The sequence below is a fragment of the Fukomys damarensis genome, unplaced genomic scaffold (assembly GCF_012274545.1).
Source record: "Fukomys damarensis isolate Sample0158 unplaced genomic scaffold, DMR_v1.0_HiC HiC_scaffold_27, whole genome shotgun sequence".
Classification (NCBI taxonomy): domain Eukaryota; kingdom Metazoa; phylum Chordata; class Mammalia; order Rodentia; family Bathyergidae; genus Fukomys; species Fukomys damarensis.
In genome coordinates, this window is record NW_022900939.1 from 224666 (window position 1) to 244556 (window position 19891).

Here is a 19891-nt window from a genome sequence, read left to right on the forward strand (position 1 = left end):
ACACACACACACACAGTAGAGCCAGAGTGGAGGGGGCCGGGGCCATGGACAAGATGGTCTTCAGAGGGCCCCAGTAACCTGCCTGTTCCAACAAGGCCTCACCTCCTAAGTCCCCTCCCCCAAGTAATGGCAGCAATTTACAGCTCCCCAGAGATTAACACAGGATGCAGTTAGAGCCTTGCCTCAGACACAGTTGCTGGTACAGCAAACCCTGGCTCTGCAGCCAAGCCTCCAGGAGGAAGCTGAGGGCCAGGGCTCAGACACAGCCGTGTTGGCTTCTAGGATCACACATGCAAGGTGGCTGGGATGTGTTCTTTCCTCAGTAACCTCTCAAGATCATCCTAACTTGAGAATTTTGATTCCAGTGGCCCATAGCCTAATGTTGGGGTCTTCCTATCTCTGACATCCTGTGTCATTACATTTTTCTTCTCTTGCTTAGAACCAGGGTTTTCTAATAGTCTGTGACTTTTCCCATTACAAAGGTACTACATGTTCATTCAACAAAATCAGTAAATACTGCTGAGCAAAAATTACAGTAATCCTTGGGAGGCTCATATTAGTTAGGGGCTGACAACAGCCTGAGAAGATGCAGGTCAGATGAAGAAAGTGAGATTCGACGTTAAATAATTTATAGTCAAACTAATAAGTGGCAGAGTTTGTTTTAAAACTAAAGCTATTTGTATTACTCTTCAAGAGCCTTTTCTGTACCCAAATATGAATCCCAAAGTGTATCCTGAGTCCATGGACACTCTGTGGCCATCTGTTGAAGCCAGTTCTGTGACATCAGCCTTCTATTTAATCAAGTGTCCTTCTTTTGCCCCCTCCCCATCCCCAGGATCGATGAGAATGTGCTGGGAGCTCAGCTGGACGTCGAGGCTGCTCACTCCGAGATCCTCAAGTACTTCCAGTCAGTCACCTCCAATCGGTGGCTCATGGTCAAAATCTTTCTCATCCTCATCGTCTTCTTCATCATCTTCGTGGTCTTCCTGGCCTGACTCCTGTGCACTGCAAAGTGGTGCATGGGGCTGGGACCTTCTGGCGATAGCAGGTGGCGGAACTGCCACTGAGCCTGTGTGGGGTGCTGTGGAGAAGGCCCTGTCTCCCTAGAACTGCTCCGGGCAGCCACCAGCCCTGACCCCACCCCATGCCTGCAGTCTGTAGCTACTGGGAGGTCCTCCCTTGCCACCCTCAGGCCCAGGAAGCACATGGTTCTGGGTCTGGATTCTACTGTGCTGGCTGGAACGGAGGGGGCTCTGTCTCCACTGGGAGATTTTTATAAACCCTCCACACCTCTCCAAGAAGAAACGGGAAGTGGGGGCGATGATGCCCCTTGCTGTCTTCTGGAATGAGGAGAGGAAGTGAAATGCCCCAAGGACCAACTTCCCCATCTGGGTTAGAACTTGAGTTCCTCCTTCCTCTCCTCACCACTGAGGCAGGGGGCCCTGAGCCCTCGCTGCCTGCGCAACCCGGCACCCACTGGCCGGTGTGACTCAGACCGCCATGCTGCTGCCAGGCTCCTCCCAATTACAGAAGACTGTCAGCCTCAGAGCTGTACTGTCGTTCCTGGGGATAGCAGGGCCCTGTGGACCCTACTGTTGTGAGGTTGCACAGCTGACCCTGGCAGGAGGAACCTAACAGGCAGCACCTCAGGCCTGAAAGCCCTGTGAGAAGCCTGGGCCGAGGGCCCTGATACAACTTCCAGGACCTGCTCAAGCAGTTGGACTTACTTCATCTGGATCCTGAGGTCCCTGCTCCTCCTCTGCCAGCTCTGGGTGGGGAGGATTATTGTGTGGCCCTGTCCTTCTGGAGCACAACCTGCGACTGTACCCTGAGGTCTCTGAGCCTCCAGCTCACAGCCGGAAGAGGGAATTCCAGCAGTGGAGGCTGCAGCACATTAGGGTGGTTGAGGATGGTTGGGGTGTGGCCCTGGTGTGCAGGTGACAGGTAGTGCCTGACATGGTGGGACTGTAGTTGGTGGGGCAGGGCACCTGGCAGCCTCAACTCGGGTGTGGAGGATGTTCTTGGGGCAGAAACCACTTATTTCACAAATACTTGGTAAGTTTAAACGTATCAGCCTTACCGAGCTGAAAGCTAGAAGACAAAAAGCTTGGAGTTAAGGTTTCTGCTGCCCCAGGGGATGGAACCCAGGGCCGCTCTTTCCACTTTAAAGAACAAACGCTTTTTGTTGTTTTATGAGACAGGGTCTCTCTAATTCAGGCTGGTTTTGAGCTCATATGGAGCCCAGGCTGTTTTCGCTCGCAGCGATCCTCCTGCCTCGGCCTTCCACGTTTTTGTATTTTTGAGTGTATAAATTGCCCAATCTGGCCTCGGAATTGGCGGTGCTTCTCCCTCGGCCTCCCACCTGCTGGAATTACAGATAATATTCACTGTGCCCGTTGTCGTTCTAGTTTTCTATTTTCTCATAATCCATGGCGAAGACAGCAACACCTGGGACCCGGCCCATGCATTCCTTGCCTCGGCGTCCCCCACTGCACCTCCCGGCCCTAAGGCGCTGCAAATGTCCCAGGGCAGTACTGACATGTGCGCATGCGCTGTTTGGCCCCCTCTTTGGGGCCTACTGGTGTCCCGATATGTGGCTGCGCATGCGCAAGAGGGCTGGCTCCGCCTACCAGCGGCGACGTCGGCTGCGCGCGCAGCTCCTCGGAGATGAAAGCAGCAGAACCGGGCGTTCTTTGCTAGCGTCTTCCGCGCGTTAGTGGCGGGCGATTGAGGAGCCACCGAAGGCGAGCCTGGCCGCGCTCTACGCTGCTATGGCGGACGAGGGGAAGTCATACAATGGTCAGTGTTGGGCGGCGGGACACCGCGAGAACCGGGCGGGTCGTCGAAGGGCAGTCCTGGGCCGTGAACTGGTGACGGAGGCTGCGGGGGCGGCGCTGGGAGCGGACCCTGCGGCCTGGTGTCCCCGAGGTTGGTGGAGGCGAGTGCTTGTCACCCTGAGCTCAGCCCGGGCTCCTACTTGTGTCTTCTGCCTCGGGACAGTTGAGGTCCGTGCCAGGGACTCAGGCGTCTGTGGAAGTCGTGGGCTTTTTAGAACTAAATTTGTGTTGGGGCCTGCAAGCTCTACCACTGAGCTAGATCCTCAGCCCCGTGAACTTTTTGTGTGTGTGCGATACTAGAGTCTAAACCCAGAGCCTCATGGCTGTTAGGCGAGCACTCCGCTGAGCTACATCCCAGCTTTTTATTTTTTTGAGACAGGTTCTCACGAAGTTACCGAGGCAGGGCTCGAACTTGATATCTTCCTGCCTCAGCCTCCCAGAGAACTGGGATTTTACATAGGTTTGTGCCACCTTTGCTGGCCTAGGGCATTCACACTGAGTTACATCCCCAAGCCATTTTTTGAGACAGGGCCCTTGTTAAATCGCTGAGTTGCCCAGGTTAGGCTTGAACTTGCATTCGTCCCATTTCAGCCTCTGCCACTGCTGGCGTTACAGGCTTGCACCACATCAGGCTTGGTAGACTTCTCTTAGACACACACCTGTAATCCTGGCACTCAGGAGGCTGAGGCAAGGGGTTGGTGAGTTGAAAACCAGCAGAGACTGCATAGACCTTGTCCAAAAAAAAAGTCAGAACCTGTTTCTGCACAGCAGGAGTCAGGTCACATTCTTGGAGTGAATTACTGGACCCTTCTTAGTACAGTACCATAATACAAAACTGCCACCAGATTCTGAGTCTGTTTTCTCTTGCAAGTTAAAGGGCATTTCTGCTTAAGAAAACAAAGCATTTCACAAACTGCAGGGTGGCAGTTTGAGATCAAGTAAATTTCTTTAGGGACTCCTTAGAGTAGTTATATTTGTCACTGGCATTTGCACTGTAGAGAAAGAATCCTGAGTGGTAGCTTTCAGGGGTCTGTTTTGTGACCAGTTACATTTTGGGTTGCTCACACTTATACAGTCTGCTTCTCTTCATGGTTCCTGTCTGTTTCATTTTTCTAAAGCCCTGCACAGGCCGGGCGTGGTGGCGCACGCCTGTAATCCCAGCACTCGGGAGGCTGATGCAGAAGGAACACTGTGAGTTTGAGACCAGCCTGGGCTACATAGTGAGTTCCAGTTAAGTCTCAACCACATAGTGAGATCCTGTCTCAAAAAAACAAAACAAAAACAAATCAAAAGCCCTGCACAGTTTTCCAGGCACTTTTCTCTGTTGGTTTCATCCCAGAGAAAGTTGTTTTCTCCAGAAAGGCAGATCTGTTGCATTGCATAGAGGTGGCTTCTGTATTAGTATGTATCTCTTTTGGTAGCTTAGGGTACTAAAAAATACTGGCCATAAGAAGTTAGCTACATCAGTGATGAATGTACTGATTTGGGTACCTATTTCTCCTCCAGAGCATGATGATCGTGTTAGCTTCCCTCAAAGAAGAAAGAAAGGCCGGGGTCCTTTCCGGTGGAAGTATGGTGATGGGAACCGTCGGTCTGGAAGAGGCGGTTCAAATATTCGGTCTTCCCGGCTTGAAGAAGATGATGGAGATGTGGCTATGAGTGAAGCCACTGATGGTCCCCGAGTACGATAGTAAGTGAGAGTTGGTCTGCTATGAGTTTAGTGGCTCAGTAGATCACATTGCTCTTTTACTACTCTTACAATTTGTCATCCTGCCCAGAAGAGTGATACTAGACAAGACTAATTTTTTCTGGGTTTTTTGTTTTTTAAGCAAAACATTTATTGGTACATTTTAAATACGCATAATGCTCACATTTGTTGTAGGGAATTTGTACCTATACATGATATATCTTATTTTCTTACCATTCCCCCCATATCCCTTTGACTGGTCTTCCCCTCCTTATATACAAAAACTTTCCATTTTTTTCCTTCTATTTTGTTTTTCTCTTGTTCCTTCTCCTCTCCTCATCCCTTTTTCCCTTTCTTGTTTAAATATTTTCTTCCCATTTCTCAATATCTGTTATGAATTTTAGTCCTTATTTCCATACTCGGATTTTCACACCAGAAAATGACGCAGTATTTAAACATCTGTGTCCAGTTTATTTCACTTAAGCGTGTGGTCTCAGGCCAGAGATCTAGCTCAGTGGAACTGCTTCGCAAGTGAAAGGTCCCAAGTTTGATCCCCAGTATCCCCCGCAAAAAAAGTGGTCTCAAGTTACATCCATTTACCTAGAAATGTCTGAAGCTAGTCTTTATGTCAGATTGTATACTCCATTGTATTTTTAAAAATACATCTTCATGCATTTGTTGACGGGCATTTGGGCTGTTTCCAAGATTTAGCTATTATAAACTGCCACTATAAATGTAGGTGTGCATAAGGGCTGGGGATTTAGCTCAGTGGTTCAGCCACCTGCCTCACAAGCACACACACACACACACACACACACACACACAAATAGGTGTGCATATATCACTGTGGTATAATGCTTGTGATTCGGGAAGATATAAGAAGGGGAATAAGTGGGCCAAATGGAACCTCTAATTTTACTTTTTTGAGGAATCTCCACACTGATTTCCCCAGTGGTTGCACCAGTCTATACTCCCACCAAAAGTGGAGAAGGGTTCCTTTTTCTCCACATCTCCTCTAGCATTTGTTTGTTTGTTTACTTATTTATTTATGGTTTTTTGAGACAGGGTCTCACTATGTATTTGACACTGACCTGGAACTCACTGTGTAGCCCAGGCTGGTCTCGAACTCACAGCGATCCTCCTGCCTCAGCCTCCCGAGTGCTGGGATTACAGACACGAGCCACCACACCCTGCCAGCATTTGTTATTGGTTGATTTCTTGTTAACAGCCATTCTTAGGGCCAGGGATTTAGCTGAGTGGTTCCACCACCTGCCCCACAAGCACAAGGTCCCAAGTTTGATCCCTGGTACCAAAAAAAAAAAACACGTAACAGCCGTTCTTTTTGGAGTGAGATGGAATCTCAGCATTGTTTTAATTTGTATCTCTTGAATGACCAGTGATTGTGAATGTTTTTTGTTTTGTTTTTTTTTGTTTTGTTTTTTTTGGGTTTTTTGTTGTTGTTGTTGGGTTTTTTGTTTGTTTTGGTACCAGATAGCGAACTCAGGCCCTTGCACTTGCAAGGCAGGCGGCAGAACCACTGAGCTAAATCCCCGGCCCAATAACAAACTTATTTTCATAATGATAATCTGCTGTTTCTACTTCTCCATCTGAGAAATGTATATCCATTTTTGGAGTGGGCCTTTATACTTGAGGTTCTTTTTTTCTTTTACTTTTTTATATATTTGAGATATTAGTCCTTTGTTTGTTTTGCTTTTTTGAGATAGGATCTTACTATGTAGTTGAAACTGACCTGGAACTCACTATGGAGCCCAGGCTGGTCTTGAACTCATAGTGATCCTCCTGCCTCAGTTTCCAGAGTGCTGGGATTACAGGCATGAGCCACCACGCCCAGCTTATGGAGAGAGTAGTCCCTTGAACAGCTGACAAATTTTTTCCCAAACTGTAGATTGTCTCTTTACTCCACTGGCAAATTTTTTTTTTTTTTCTATGCAAAAGCTTTTTAATAAGATAAGATCCAGTTCTTGATTCTTTGTGATAGTTCCTGTGTGATCAGGGTTTTGTTCATAAAGACTTTGTCTATACCAGTGTCTTCAAAGGTATACCTATTCTATCTTCCAGCAGATTTAATGTTTTTGTTTTAATATTTAGATCTTTGATCCATATCGATTTTAGTTTAGTGCATGGTGAAAGATATGGGTCTAGTTGTAATCTTTGGTAAGTAGAAAGCCATTTATTAAAGAGATTATCTTTCTTCCAGTGAAGGTGTTTAACTTTTGTCAAGAATAAAGTGGCTGGGTATGTCTGGAGTTGTTTCTGTGTCTTCTAACCTGTTCTATCGATCCTTAGGCCTGTTTTTTTGGCCATTACTGTGCTGTTTTTATCACAGTAGCTTTGTAGTATAGTTTCAAGTCGGGAATTGTGATGCCCCTGCCTTGCCTTTGTTGCCTTTGCCCTTCTAGGTCTTGCTTGGTTCCAAATGAACTCCAGTATTGTTTTTTTCTGATTCTGTGAGATATGCTGTTGGAATTTTGATTGAGATTGCATGAAATCTGTGTACAATTTTGGAAGTATGACCATTTTCTCTATATTAGTTCTTCCTACCCAAAAACAAGGGATATCTTTCCATTTTCTGATATCCTCTTTGATCTCCTTTATAAGGGTACTATCATCTTCAGTGTAGTGGTCTTTTACCTTCTTCTTTAGATTGATTCCTAGGGTGTTTTGTTTTGTTTTGTTTGTACTGGGGATCAAATTCAGGCCTTTGTGCAGCAGGTAGCAGAACCACTGAGCCAAATCCCCAACCCTCTGGGGGTTTTTTTCTTTATAAATTTTATTTTATCCCATCTCCCCCCGAGCCCCTTCCCCGCTCTCTATATGAAAACTTTGAGTGGGCCAGGCACTATGCCTGCCTCAGAAGCGCAAGGTCCTAAGTTCAATCCCTGGTACCACAAAAACAAAAAAACTTTGGATATTTCATTTTTTTGGATGCTATTATGAAAGGGGTGGTTTCCTTAATTTCTTTCAGTCAGTTTGTTATTTGTGTGCAGGAATGCCTTTGATTTTTGTTTTTGTTTTTGTTTTTTAGGTACCGGGGATCAAACTTGGGCCCTTGTGCTTATGAGTCAGGCTGCGGAACCACTGAGCCAAATCCCTGGCCCAGGAGTACTATTGACTTTTGAGTCTTGATTTTGTATCCTGCTGCACTTTTGAATTAGGTTATTAAATTTACAAGTCTTTTGGTGGAGTTTTGGGGGTTTTCTATGTTGAATATCATGTCATCTGCTGATAATGATAATTTAACTTTTTCCTTTCCTGTCCTTAATCCTTTTATTTATTTCTCTTGTCTAATTGCTCCAACTAATGTATCCCGAACTATATTGAATAAGTGTGGTGACAGTGGACATCTTCATCTTGTTTTTGATTTTACAGTGAAAACTTTCAGTTTTTGACCATTTAGTATGATGTTGGCTGTTACTTTGTCATAGATGGCTTTTACCAGCTTGAGATAAAGACCATCTTTCAACTTTCTCTAGGATTTTTTTCACAAACGCGTGTTAGACTTTGTCAAATGCTTTTTCTGCATCTATTGAGATGATCATATGGTTTTTGTCCTTGGCTCTGTTAATATAATATATTACATTTATTGACTTGTGTTTGTTGAACCATCTCTGCATCTCTGGAATGAATCCTACTTGGTCATGATGTATAACCTTCTCTATGATTTGCTGCTTTATATTTGCCATTATCTTATTGAGGATTTTTACATCTGTGTTCATTAGGAAGATTGGCTTGTTCTCTTTTTTTGGTTGGGTCCTTCTCTTTTTTTGATATCAGGGCAATGCTTGCTTCTAGTAATGAATTTGAGAGTCTTGCTTCCATTTCAATTTCATTAAAGAGTTTGAGAAGTAACAGCATTGGGTCTTCTCTAAATTTCTTGTAGAATTCAGCAGTGAGTCTATCAGGTCCTGGGCTTTACTTTGTTGGTAGGTTTTTAATTACATCTTCAAATTTAATGACTAATTCTGGGTTGTTCAGAATTTTCCTATCTTCTTGAATCACCTTTGGTAATTCATATGCATCTAGGAATCTGTCCATTTCTTCTGTGTTTCCCTTCTTAGAATAAAGGTTCTTGAAGAAGGTAGTGACGATCTGGATTTCTGCAAGATCTGTTGTGATTTGACCCTTTTTATTCCTAATTGCATGGATTTGAGTCTTTATTTTGTTTGTTTGTTTGTTTGTTTGTCTGGGGATTGAGCTTAGGACCTTACACTTATGAGGCAGTTGTGGTGCCACTGAGCTAAATCCTCAGCCCTCTTTTTTTTTCTTCATAAATTTGGCTAAGGGTTTGTCAGTTTTGTGTAATCCTTCAAAGAACAAGCTCTTTGATTCATTGATTCTTTGTATTATTTTCTTCATCTCCATTGCATTAATTTCTACCCTCATCTTTTTTTTTGTTTTTTGAGACAGGGTCTCACTATGTAATTGATACTGACCTGGAACTCACTATGTAGTCCAGGCTGGTCTCGAACTCATAGCGATTGATCCTCCTGCCTCAGCCTCCCGAGTGCTGGGATTACCGTGGGATTACAGGTGTGAGCCACCACGCCTCGCCAAAAGGCTTTTTTTTTTTTTTGGTGCCAGGGATCGAACTCAGGGCCTTGCACTTGCAAGCCAGGCGGCAGAACCACTGAGCTAAATTCCCAGCCTTGCCCTGATCTTTATAATTTGTTTTCTCGTGTGAGTTTTAGGCTTAATTTATTCTTTTTTCTTGATGTTTGATATTAGCTTGCCTATTTTAGCCCACTCTGTTTTCCTGATATGAGTATTCACTTTAAACTTTTCCCATAGGACTGCTTTCATCGCATCCCATAAGTTCCGGTGTGTTGTATCAGCATCATCATGTAATTGTAGAAACTAATGTCTTTAATTTTGGGGGGTTTACCGGGGATCGAAGTCGGGTCCTTATGCTTGCAAGGCAAGTGGTGGAACCACTGAGCCAAATCCCCAGCCCCTAAGTTCTTTAATTTCATCTGTAACCCATTGGTTGTTCAGGACGGTGTTGTTTATTTTCCATGTGTTTATGAAGTTTTTGTGGGGTTTTTTTTTTTGCCATTGATTTCTAAGTTCATTGCACTATGATCTGATAATACGCATGAGGCAATTTCAGTTCTTTTGCATTTTTAAAAGCATGTTCTATGAGCTAATGTATGGTTTATTTTGGAGAATATCCCATGTGCAACTAAGAACTTGTATTCTGCCGGGCATGGTGGTTCACGCCTGTAATCCCAGCGCTCAGGAGGCTGAGGCAGGAGGATCCCTGTGAGTTTGAGACCAGCCTGGGCTACATAGTGAGTTTCAGGTCAGTCTCAACTGCATAGTGAGACCCTGTCTCAAAAAAAAAAAGGAATGTGTATTCTGATATAGGATGGAACACTGTAGAGGACAGGGAAAGGGAACTTTACCAGAACTCATGCAGTGAGTCCTGGTCTCCTGTGAGCCACAACAGCACAAGGCAAATTAATAAAGGAAATGAGACTTAGGAAGCTGAACTTTGGGCTTGATCAGTGCTGTTATGGGTAGCTAAGAGGAAAGGAGCTTGCCACATGTTTATTGGGTACATCTTGAGTAAAGTATGACTGGAGGGCTGTGGTGGTAATACTAGAAAAATGAGGAATTTATGCAGATCAAGATTTTGTTCCTCTCCAGGATGTCTTCAGCTGATGTAATCCTGCCCTGGAGTATCATAGCATCACTGGCCCATTGAGGTTTTAGCTGTGACCTGAAGTAAAAATGGAGTTTTGTCTAGACATGCCCTAGCCAGCCTGTAGGAAGGAAAACTAGGCCTAATCATATTTTGTGAAATGATTTTTCTCCATAATTATGTAGAACTGCTCCCAGCAGAACACCCTGTAGACATGTAAATCCATTTGTTCAAAAGTTTGGTTCAGGGCCAGGAATTTAGCTCAGTGGTTCTGCCCACTGCCTTGAAAGCACAAGGTACCAAGTCCCCCAGTATCAAAAAAAAATCTTGGTTCACTTCTGATTTTTCATTGTTGGTTTGTTTTTGTTTTTTGTTTTTTTTTTTTGTCTAGGTGATCTATTTGTGACAGAGGGGTATTGAGGTCCTCTTTTAGAATTGTATTATTTGCTTATTTGATTTATCGTGTCTGTTAATATTTGCTTTATATAGTTGGGTGCAGTGGTATTTGATGCTAATATATTTATGACATCTCTTCCTCTTGGATTGTGATATTTAGAAAAATGTAGTGACCTTCTTTGTCTCTCTTAATTAGTACTATTTTGATATTTGTAGAGATAGCCGTAGTCCCCTTAACAGTACAGGATGGTCTTTCCTAGTGTTTATGGACATTAAATTCTCCACTTTCCCACAGCAACCCCTATACCACTCGACCTAACCGGCGGGGTGATGCATGGCATGATCGAGATCGAATTCATGTTACTGTGCGGAGGGACAGAGCTCCTCCAGAGAGAGGAGGAGCTGGTACTAGCCAGGATGGGACCTCCAAGAACTGGTTTAAGATTACAGTGAGTACCATGGGAAAGGCAGCGGTAGAAGGGGTGAGACAGGAAAGTGTTTCCCGTTTCCCACAAACATTCATCTTCTCTATTGTTTAGTCTCTCCTTGACTGTTTAGCCCACTAGCCAGTATGCACTTTTTCTTACTAATTGTGGATTCAGGAAAGGGTCACAGGGGATGAGCAGGGTGACTGGAGATGTAATGATCCCCTTGGTGGTCCATTGGGCACAACCTGAGTGTGGGGTTCCGGTCCCCTCCCTGTAGTTCTCTTTGGGGACAGGCAGGATACCATTAATGTCTTCGAACTTTTATAATGTATATATGTATGTATTTATTTTTCTCTTGAGACAGTCACTGTGTAGTATGGCCTAGCTTTGAACTCACTGTGTAGCCCAGGTTGGGCTCAAACTTGAGTGATCCTCTTGCCCCAGCCTCTGAAGGGATTAGAGGCATGCACCATCATGCTTAGCTAATTTTATTTTTTAAAATTTGTAGACCTGGGACCAGTGCAGGGCTATGCACATGTAAACCATGTGCTCTACCTTTGGGCTGCACCATAGCCCTGAAGAATCTCTTAAGAGCTTGGCAGAAGGAACAGAGGAGTGCTGGATGAGTTCGGCTGTTTTGCCTTGATACATAGTACCCTTTTTTTCTTTTCTCATTAGATCCCTTATGGCAGAAAATATGAGAAGTCATGGCTCCTGAGCATGATTCAGAGCAAGTGCAGCATCCCTTTCACCCCTGTGGAGGTAAGAAAGACAAGGCAGTTCTGGGCTCCATTTCTCATGCTGTGGTTTGATTTGGTTTGGTTTGGTTTGTTCTGGAGATTTAACCTAGGGCCTGTTCACTGAGCCACATCCTAGCCCTTTTTTTTGTTTAGAGAAAGGATGTTGCTAAGTCTCTAAATTGCTCTGGCTTGACTCAGACTTGTAGTCCTTCCTTCACCTCCCAGAGTGCTCAGATTATTGGAGTGAGTCTGTGTTGTTTCCTCCTTTCATAGTTTCACTATGAGAACACACGGGCCCAGTTTTTTGTGGAGGATGCCAGCACTGCCTCTGCATTAAAGGCTGTGAACTACAAGATTGTGGACCGAGACAACCGCAGGGTACGTGCGAAGGTGTGGTGTGGCTAGAGTAGGGCCAGATACTCGGGTAGGGACATGTCTGTGGGCTCAGGTGTTCCTGGAGTTTATGCTGCCTTTTGTCTTTTCTCCAGATCTCTATCGTCATTAACTCTTCTGCCCCACCCCACACCATACAGAACGAACTGAAGCCAGAACAAGTGGAGCAGCTAAAGGTGAGTCCACCTCATGGATCAGGTGTTCAGCCCAGTCTTACCCCCTCCCTTCTCACCTCAAACTGAGCCAACTTTCTTCCTCTGCAGTTGGTCATGAGCAAACGATATGATGGCTCCCAGCAGGCACTTGACCTCAAGGGGCTCCGTTCAGACCCAGGTACAGCTGACAGCAGTGATTCTCATCTGGGTGTAGGCAAAGGGCTCTGTTGGGCGGGGAAGTGTGAGGATGGTTTTGTGCTGATGCTGGCCTAGCTGGTCTCTCAGACTTCCCTGCTTGCTTCCTGAAGATTTGGTGGCTCAGAACATTGATGTTGTTCTGAATCGTCGAAGTTGTATGGCGGCAACCCTTCGAATCATTGAGGAGAACATCCCTGAGGTAAGGCCCTGGCTGGGTAAGGCAGGCAGGATTACCAGGGCTCAGATTTACCCTGGGCCACTCACCAGTGACACCGCCCTCACCTCCTTTCCTCTTACTATAGCTGTTGTCCTTGAACTTGAGCAATAATAGGCTATACAAACTGGAAGACATGTCCAGCATTGTACAGAAGGCACCCAATCTGAAGATCCTCAATCTTTCTGGAAATGAAGTAAGGACTGGATTGGTAGCTGGGTAGAGGGTGTGGAGCTTGCTCTTGCCATATGGGAGGTGAGGCAGAGCTTAGAGTTGAGGCCCAGCTGCTCCCCTTAACAGACTCTACCCCATTCCTCCCCTTTCTTTGCAGTTAAAATCTGAGCGGGAGTTGGACAAGATAAAAGGGCTGAAACTCGAAGAGCTATGGCTTGACGGGAATACCCTTTGTGACACCTTCCGGGACCAGTCCACCTACATCAGGTCAGTGGTGGCCTCTATCCCCCCTCCTGGGGACCTTTGCCCTCTGGGAGGCTGAGGTAACACATTCTGACCAGTGCCGCCTGCAGGAGACGTGCAGCCCTGAGATGGAGCCACCTGTCCATTGGGAGACCATGTGCTCCTCCCTTTCGTCTGTCTGTGTCTCCCAGCTTTGTCCTGAGGTCTCCTGTGCTTGCTTCTCAGCTGACTACTGTGTGCTGATTCTGTGGTCTTTCTTCTCTCTCCTGAATGCAGCCTTTTCCAGAATCTCCCTCCCCTGTTGTTCCAGGAAGGGCCTTTGCCCTTTTCTTCTCTTAACAGGGGTGTCTGATATATTCCTCATCTGTGGGGTTACCTTGGGCCAAGAGCCTTGTGTCCCTGGGCTTAGAAAGCTGTCCCTAACTGGGACTTGAGCAGAGAGGACTGCCCTCTCTCATGATGGCTCCTCTTGCTCTGTGTCAAGAGGAGCCTCTTCCTGATCCACTTGCTGAAGGCTGTGGCCTGGACATGGCAGCCCACGCCGAGGCCCCTGGAGGCTGGAACTGTGCCATCCATCTGTCTTGCTTGCCTGCCCAGTTCTGTGATGTGGGTCCTCCATGGAAAAGAAACCTGGGTTCTCAAAACGTGACAAGAGCCAGGAGCCCACCAGCAGGCATGGGGGAACCCCGGGCATGTTCTGGGCATAGAGGCCATGGGGGTACAGGCTGCCGAAGAGACAGAACAACAGTGGGGCACTACTGCCTCTCACTCACACTGCACATCACCCTGTTTGGCCCCGGAGGATGGCTGGTTAGCCAGAGACGGGTAAGATTCCTCAGGGAAGGAACAACCTAAGACAGGCACAGTCGCAGAGGGGCCATCAGGAGAGAACTTGGGGGCCAACAGAGGTGGGGCACAGACCCTCACCCCCCCAATTTTGCAGGCGCCTGAACCCTCACCCTCGGAGGGAGACCTCCAGCCCCCATGGCTGTTTGACCTCCCATGCCTGGCTCAGATAAGGACCCAGGTAGCAGACAGACCTGGTCAGTGGCCACTGCCCACCCTCCCGCCCACTGCCCTACAGCAGGATTTTCCTCTGTTTCTCCCTTGGACCATGGGGCAGGGACAGCTGAAGGAAAGGGCTGCATCAGGGTGTTCCTCTTTTCTAAATGTTTCTTGGCCTGTAGTTCTTTTTCTTTCTTCTCCTACTTTCCTCTTTCTCTCCTCACTCCCTTCTCCTGCCGCAGCCTGCTTTTTTCTTTTCTCCTTTTCCTTCCCCTCCTCCTGTACCACCACCTCTCCCGACCCCATCTTGCCCACCCCCTTCCCCCACATACTGTGCCATCCCTGTGGTGTGTTCTGGTCTTGGCCAAGGCCAGACCTGGCAGGACCGATGGACACCTGGTGAGGCAGCGGAGCCCCTAGGCTCCCACCCCACTCCCTCCCCCTGGGGCTGCACAGGTGAGTAGGTAGAAGGTAAGGGGGGCCAGGAGGGAAAGGAGGGCCTGGACTTAAGGCCCAGGCCGTGTGCTGCTGCCTGCCACCCTCTGGCAGGTAGAGGAAGAGCTGGCCTTCAGGGCCAACTATTGGTCTGGGTGCCTGAGCAAGTGGGGATCACCTCCCCCCCCATGTAGGCTGGGCCTGGGCCGGGTGATGAGCAGGATGGGGAGGGGCTGTCCCTGGGTGTGGTTGTGTGTGTTCTAGGCTCGAGGTATCACTCACTTCTTTCCCGTTCTTGACAGCGCTATTCGTGAACGATTTCCCAAGTTACTACGCCTGGTAAGTCCAGGATGTTCCTTGTTCTCATAACAGTCATAGTGTCTCCCACTCCCAAGGTCCTGCTGAGCCTGTTTTTCTATGGCCATTTAATACCCGGATCCCTTTTGAGAAGCTGATAAAAGTGATAATCATTCCCAGAAAAACATCTGTAGGCAAAAGCTGCAGGTATCAGGGTTCTTGAATACTGCATGTTTCTTTTCAGTCTATATGTAGTGCAGGATGGCATTGAACTCCCTATGTAGTCCAGGCTGGCCTTGGCCCTATGGATGTTTCTGCCTCGGTCTCTCAAATTCTGGGACTACAGGCATGGGCCTCCAAACCTGGCTTTTATGCCTTATACCTGACTTTAACCTTTCATGATTAACCCTGCCATCTACATGCACATCCAGCCCTTTCTCTCCCTGTGATTTATACTCAGCTGTCATTTTTCCACAGGATGGCCATGAGTTACCCCCGCCAATTGCCTTTGATGTGGAAGCCCCCACAGTGTTGCCGCCTTGCAAGGTGAGGAGGAGAACGGCTGGGACATGACAGTATGTGGGGTGAGAGTGCTGCTTCCATGTACTAATGTCTCCTTGATTTTAGGGAAGCTATTTCGGAACAGAGAACCTGAAGAGTCTGGTCCTGCACTTCCTACAGCAGTGAGTAACCCAGGGCCCTGAGGCTGGTTGGCCACGGGCTTTGTCTGTGACTTTATGCTGCAGTGCACCGACATTTCCTTTTGTGTTCTCACAGGTACTATGCAATTTATGACTCTGGGGACCGCCAGGGGCTCCTGGATGCCTACCATGACGGGGCCTGCTGTTCACTAAGCATTCCTTTCATCCCCCAGAACCCTGCCCGGTGAGAGCCACAGGACTCCTCCCCACAGGTGCAGAGTGCACTGCTGACTCACCCTGTTCTAAATCCCTTCCTCCCACTTCCCAGGAGCAACTTGGCTGAATACTTTAAGGACAGCAGAAATGTAAAGAAGCTTAAAGATCCTAGTAAGTGTGTGATAGGAGCAAAGCAGGGTGGGAGAAGAGCATGGACAGAAAGAAGTGCAGAGCTTGGAAGTGCGTGTCCACCCCAACCTTGCCTTGTCTTCCCTCTCCCACAGCCTTGCGGTTCCGGCTCCTGAAGCACACACGGCTCAACGTTGTTGCCTTTCTCAATGAGTTGCCCAAAACTCAGCATGATATCAATTCCTTCATAGTAGACATAAGTGCCCAGACGGTAAGCAATGTGTCTGGCTTGGCAAAAACCTAGAATTGGAGTAGGGAGCTAGGGGATGCAGTCTTTGGTTATTAAACTTACATTGCACTTCATGCTGCTTTTCCCTCTTTCAGAGCACGCTGCTGTGTTTTTCTGTCAATGGAGTCTTCAAAGAAGGTCAGAACCTTTGATCCCTGACTTGGTGGCATGATCCCTCCCCTAGTGAGATCTTTCTTGGCACTCTAGCTTCCCAGCTGCCTTCATGTCTTTTTCTTCCCTGATGTCCTCCCATCCTGATCTTAGTTCTGTGGATCTGTGGGACTTAGATTCTTTTCTTATAAGGTGGCTTCCTCTTGGAGTGGTACAGTGGAAAGAAAGAGGCTTAGAAAGGGTTTTACCTGGGGCCTGGCTCACACATGCTCTAACCTAAGTTAGTGTTTGTTATTGTTGCTCTCTCCCTGGTCTCTGACCTTCCACTATGCTGCACCCCTATACGTGTACAGTCATTCTTGTCCGGCCCACTTAAGGTTCTTTGTTTCAGAGGCCATGATTTGAGAACTTGTATGACCAGCTCTAAGGGTCTCGCTGTTCTTTTTTTTTTTGATACTGGGGATCAAACTCAGGTCCTTGCGCTTGCAAGGCAGTTTCTAGAACCACTGAGCTAAATCCCCAGCTCGCTGTTCTTCTTGTTGCAGTGGATGGCAAGTCTCGCGATTCTTTAAGAGCCTTCACCAGGACATTCATCGCTGTTCCTGCCAGCAATTCAGGGTGAGTCTTGTACCATGCTGGGTTTCAGTATAGACCATGGCCCAGCAGTGTGGTAACTAGAAGGGAAAGTCAGTCCTAGCTAGGGCCAGGGATTTAGCTCAGTGGCACCATGCCTGGCTCTCAAGCACAAAGTCCTGAGTTCAATCCCCAGTACCCAAAAAAAAAGAAAGTTAGGCCTTGGGGCCCTGGGCCTGACTGTGTAGGTTTTCATTCTAGCCCCACCACACCTGGCTTTTGGCACGTCTCTGAAAGTTTGTGTAACAGTATTCATTTCCTAACTCTTGTTAGGAAGATAATAAAAGACAAATGGGTAACAGCTGCCCATGGGGTGGGGTGATGTGTAATTTAGTGTGTGGGGTGATAACCCTTCCAATGTGGACTCCTTAGAAATAAATGGTAAGAGGGTCACAGATAAGAGTGGGAGGGGACACTGAAGTATTGAAAGACTCTGTGTCGGGTCGGGGATTTAGCCCAGTGGTTCTAGCGACCGCCCTACAAGCATAAGGTCCTGAGCTCCATCCCCGGTACCGAAAAAAAAGGAAAGACTGTGTCATGTGTTGGAGAAGAATAATGTTGGGAATGGGCTGGATCATTCTCATCTGCTGTTGAAGGTTTTGTTCTGTTTGTTTTTTCTTTTCTTTTTTTCTCCAAGACTATGTATTGTAAATGACGAGCTGTTTGTGCGGAATGCCAGCCCTGAAGAAATCCAAAGGGCCTTTGCCATGCCTGCACCCACGCCATCCTCCAGCCCGGTGCCCACCCTCTCCCCGGAGCAGCAGGAAATGTTGCAGACATTCTCTACTCAGTCTGGCATGAACCTCGAGTGGTCCCAGAAGTGCGTGTGGGGCATGTGTAGGATCATGGGCAAACTGAGGAAGGGCTGGCAGTAAGGAATGCCAAAAATTTTAAAGACAAAACATTGAGTGCAGCAGTGCACAGCTGTTTAGAAACCTGGGTGGTGTCTGTGTAGAATTCTGCAGTCACCTTGTTGTGGTCAGGGTGGCTGTGCTTTGGCTCTCAGTGTGCCATCTGTTCTTCCCGCACACCAGGTGCCTCCAGGACAACAACTGGGACTATACCAGGTCTGCCCAGGCCTTCACTCATCTCAAGGTAAGGTTTAAGGATACTGCACATGTGCCTATGACTCCAGCATGCAGGAGACAGGCAAGAGGGTTAAAAGTTGGAGGACAACCCTGGAAACTCCAACTAAGAAGGGCTGGGGGTGCAGCTCCAGGAGAGGGCGCCAGGTGTCGTCTCTGCTGGGTGGTGTTTCCTACCTGCTGACCATGGGTTCTTTTCCAGGCCAAGGGCGAGATCCCAGAAGTCGCATTCATGAAGTGACTGCATAGTGTAGCCCCTGTAAATAGGCCCTCTGTCTGGCCATCACCTGTCATCATAATTTTCTGTCGTCACCCTCGTTGCCACCGCGGCCACCCTACAACTGTGATGGGAAAGGACAATGCTCCTCACTGCCTCTTGGAGCACTGCAGGGAGACCTGGAGCATTACTGGAGACCTGGACGCTGGGCTGTGGTGTGGGGAAGCCAGAGCTACTCTGTAGACTGACACTAAACTACCCGAAGGACCTACGTGCTTTGTGTTCTTAACCCCAGGATCCCCATACTTTTTAAGATAAACCGTGATATTGTGTTTTAAGTCCTCTTGATTTTTTCCCCCCACCAGGGCATGCGGGGGGCAGGGTGGTACGCCGAGAGGCGGGAGTGGGACCTGTAGCGGAAAGCCCGCCCCGGAAGTGGGGTTACGGAAGCCCCGGAAGCGGAAGTGGCCCCTCGGTCATGGTGGCGTTGTGGCAACGTTTATCCGCGGGACTTTCGCTCTTGTCGCGGCCCCTGCACACGGGGACCCCGGCGCGGGATGTGCTGCTCTTCGAACACGAGCGGAGTCGTTTCTTCGCCATCCTCGGGCTGTTCTGCGCCGGCCAGAGTATCTTCTGGGCCTCCCTGGCCCTAGCAGCTCTGTCCCCACCCCCAGCTCCATCGCGTGGTAGGGACGCTGGGGCCTCGGACCGCGACTGGGTGAACCTGCGCTCTGCGTTGTGGCGCTATGGGCTGGCTGCAGGCTGCAGTGCCATGGGTAAGGCAAGCCCCACAGTGAAACCAGGGCCCCCACCCTGTGGCCCCGAGCAGGTTCCTTAAGCCCTGGCCCCTATGGACGTCCACTAAAAGGTGGCTGGGAACCAGGCGCGGGGGCGCATGCCTACAGTGTCCTCACTCAGGCTGAGGCAGGAGGATCTCAAGTTTGAGTCCCGCTTGGGCAACTGAGACCCTGTCTCAAAATATTCAGACATTGGGGATGTAGTTAAGTGGTTGAAAAAAATGTGGGTGGATTAACACAAGATTGTATTTTTAAAAGTGCTCAAAAATATTGTGATAGGAATTTTTTAGTGGAGGCCACTGGAAAGGTTGATGCTTAGCCCTCCAGTGCCTCTCACTCTTTGCTTGTCCTATAGGAACCCTGGTACTTGGTGCTGGTCTGGTCTTCTCTCTCCGATCCGTGCGTTCAGTGATGCTCCGAGCTGGAGGGCAGCAGGTGACCCTCACCACGCATGCCCCCTTTGGCTTGGGGGCTTGTTTGACTGTTCCCTTAAACCAGGTGTCCTGCATGGCCCACCGAGGGGAAGTCCCTGCCATGCTGCCTCTGAAGGTCAAAGGCCGGCGCTTCTACTTCCTCTTGGACAAAGCTGGACACTTCCCCAATGTTCAGCTCTTTGACAGCACAGTGGGTGCTTACCGGAGCTTGTGAAGAAAGGTCATTCATACCTCCCAGAGGTAGATGAAAACTCCTAGGGATGGAGTGACAACAAGGGTCACAAAAGGGTGTCCAGTGTTTAACAGTAAATAAAAGAGTCAAGGGCAACAAGGGGAAAAAATGAGAACCAAGACCTGTCATGTAAAGGTACAAGATCCCAGTAATGAATGTAACTGTACTGTATACCTAGAATGTACCAATAAACTCAATAAAAAGAAAAAAAAAACTATAGATGCAGAAGAGAAAGATCTACCA

General features: G+C 47.8%; 3 protein-coding genes across 4 annotated transcripts in view; all 3 read left to right on the plus strand.

The window, feature by feature from the left end:
* Stx5 (syntaxin 5) overlaps positions 1 to 2562 on the plus strand; it is a 16024-nt gene extending 13462 nt beyond the window's left edge. For both annotated transcript variants that reach the window (XM_010632969.3, XM_010632968.3), the window contains exon 11: positions 836 to 2562. In XM_010632969.3, coding sequence (XP_010631271.1) covers positions 836 to 995 — 160 coding nt within the window. In that variant the 3' untranslated portion in view covers positions 996 to 2562. The remainder of the gene's footprint in view (positions 1 to 835) is intronic.
* Positions 2563 to 2682: 120 nt separating this feature from the next.
* Positions 2683 to 18523, plus strand: Nxf1 (nuclear RNA export factor 1). Its single transcript, XM_010632971.3, has 21 exons — positions 2683 to 2799; positions 4344 to 4527; positions 10878 to 11031; positions 11689 to 11772; positions 12024 to 12128; positions 12239 to 12319; positions 12407 to 12476; positions 12607 to 12695; positions 12799 to 12906; positions 13042 to 13151; positions 14870 to 14906; positions 15342 to 15410; positions 15492 to 15547; positions 15642 to 15749; positions 15834 to 15892; positions 16006 to 16121; positions 16235 to 16277; positions 16796 to 16868; positions 17521 to 17703; positions 17918 to 17978; positions 18171 to 18523. The coding sequence occupies exons 1-21, from the start codon at positions 2772 to 2774 to the stop codon at positions 18207 to 18209; spliced, it is 1857 nt and encodes a 618-aa protein (XP_010631273.1). The 5' UTR covers positions 2683 to 2771; the 3' UTR covers positions 18210 to 18523.
* Positions 18524 to 18609: 86 nt separating this feature from the next.
* Tmem223 (transmembrane protein 223) lies at positions 18610 to 19891 on the plus strand. The gene is made up of 2 exons (XM_010632972.3): positions 18610 to 18961; positions 19338 to 19891. Exons 1-2 carry the CDS (start codon positions 18664 to 18666, stop codon positions 19628 to 19630), a joined length of 591 nt encoding a protein of 196 aa, XP_010631274.1. The 5' UTR covers positions 18610 to 18663; the 3' UTR covers positions 19631 to 19891.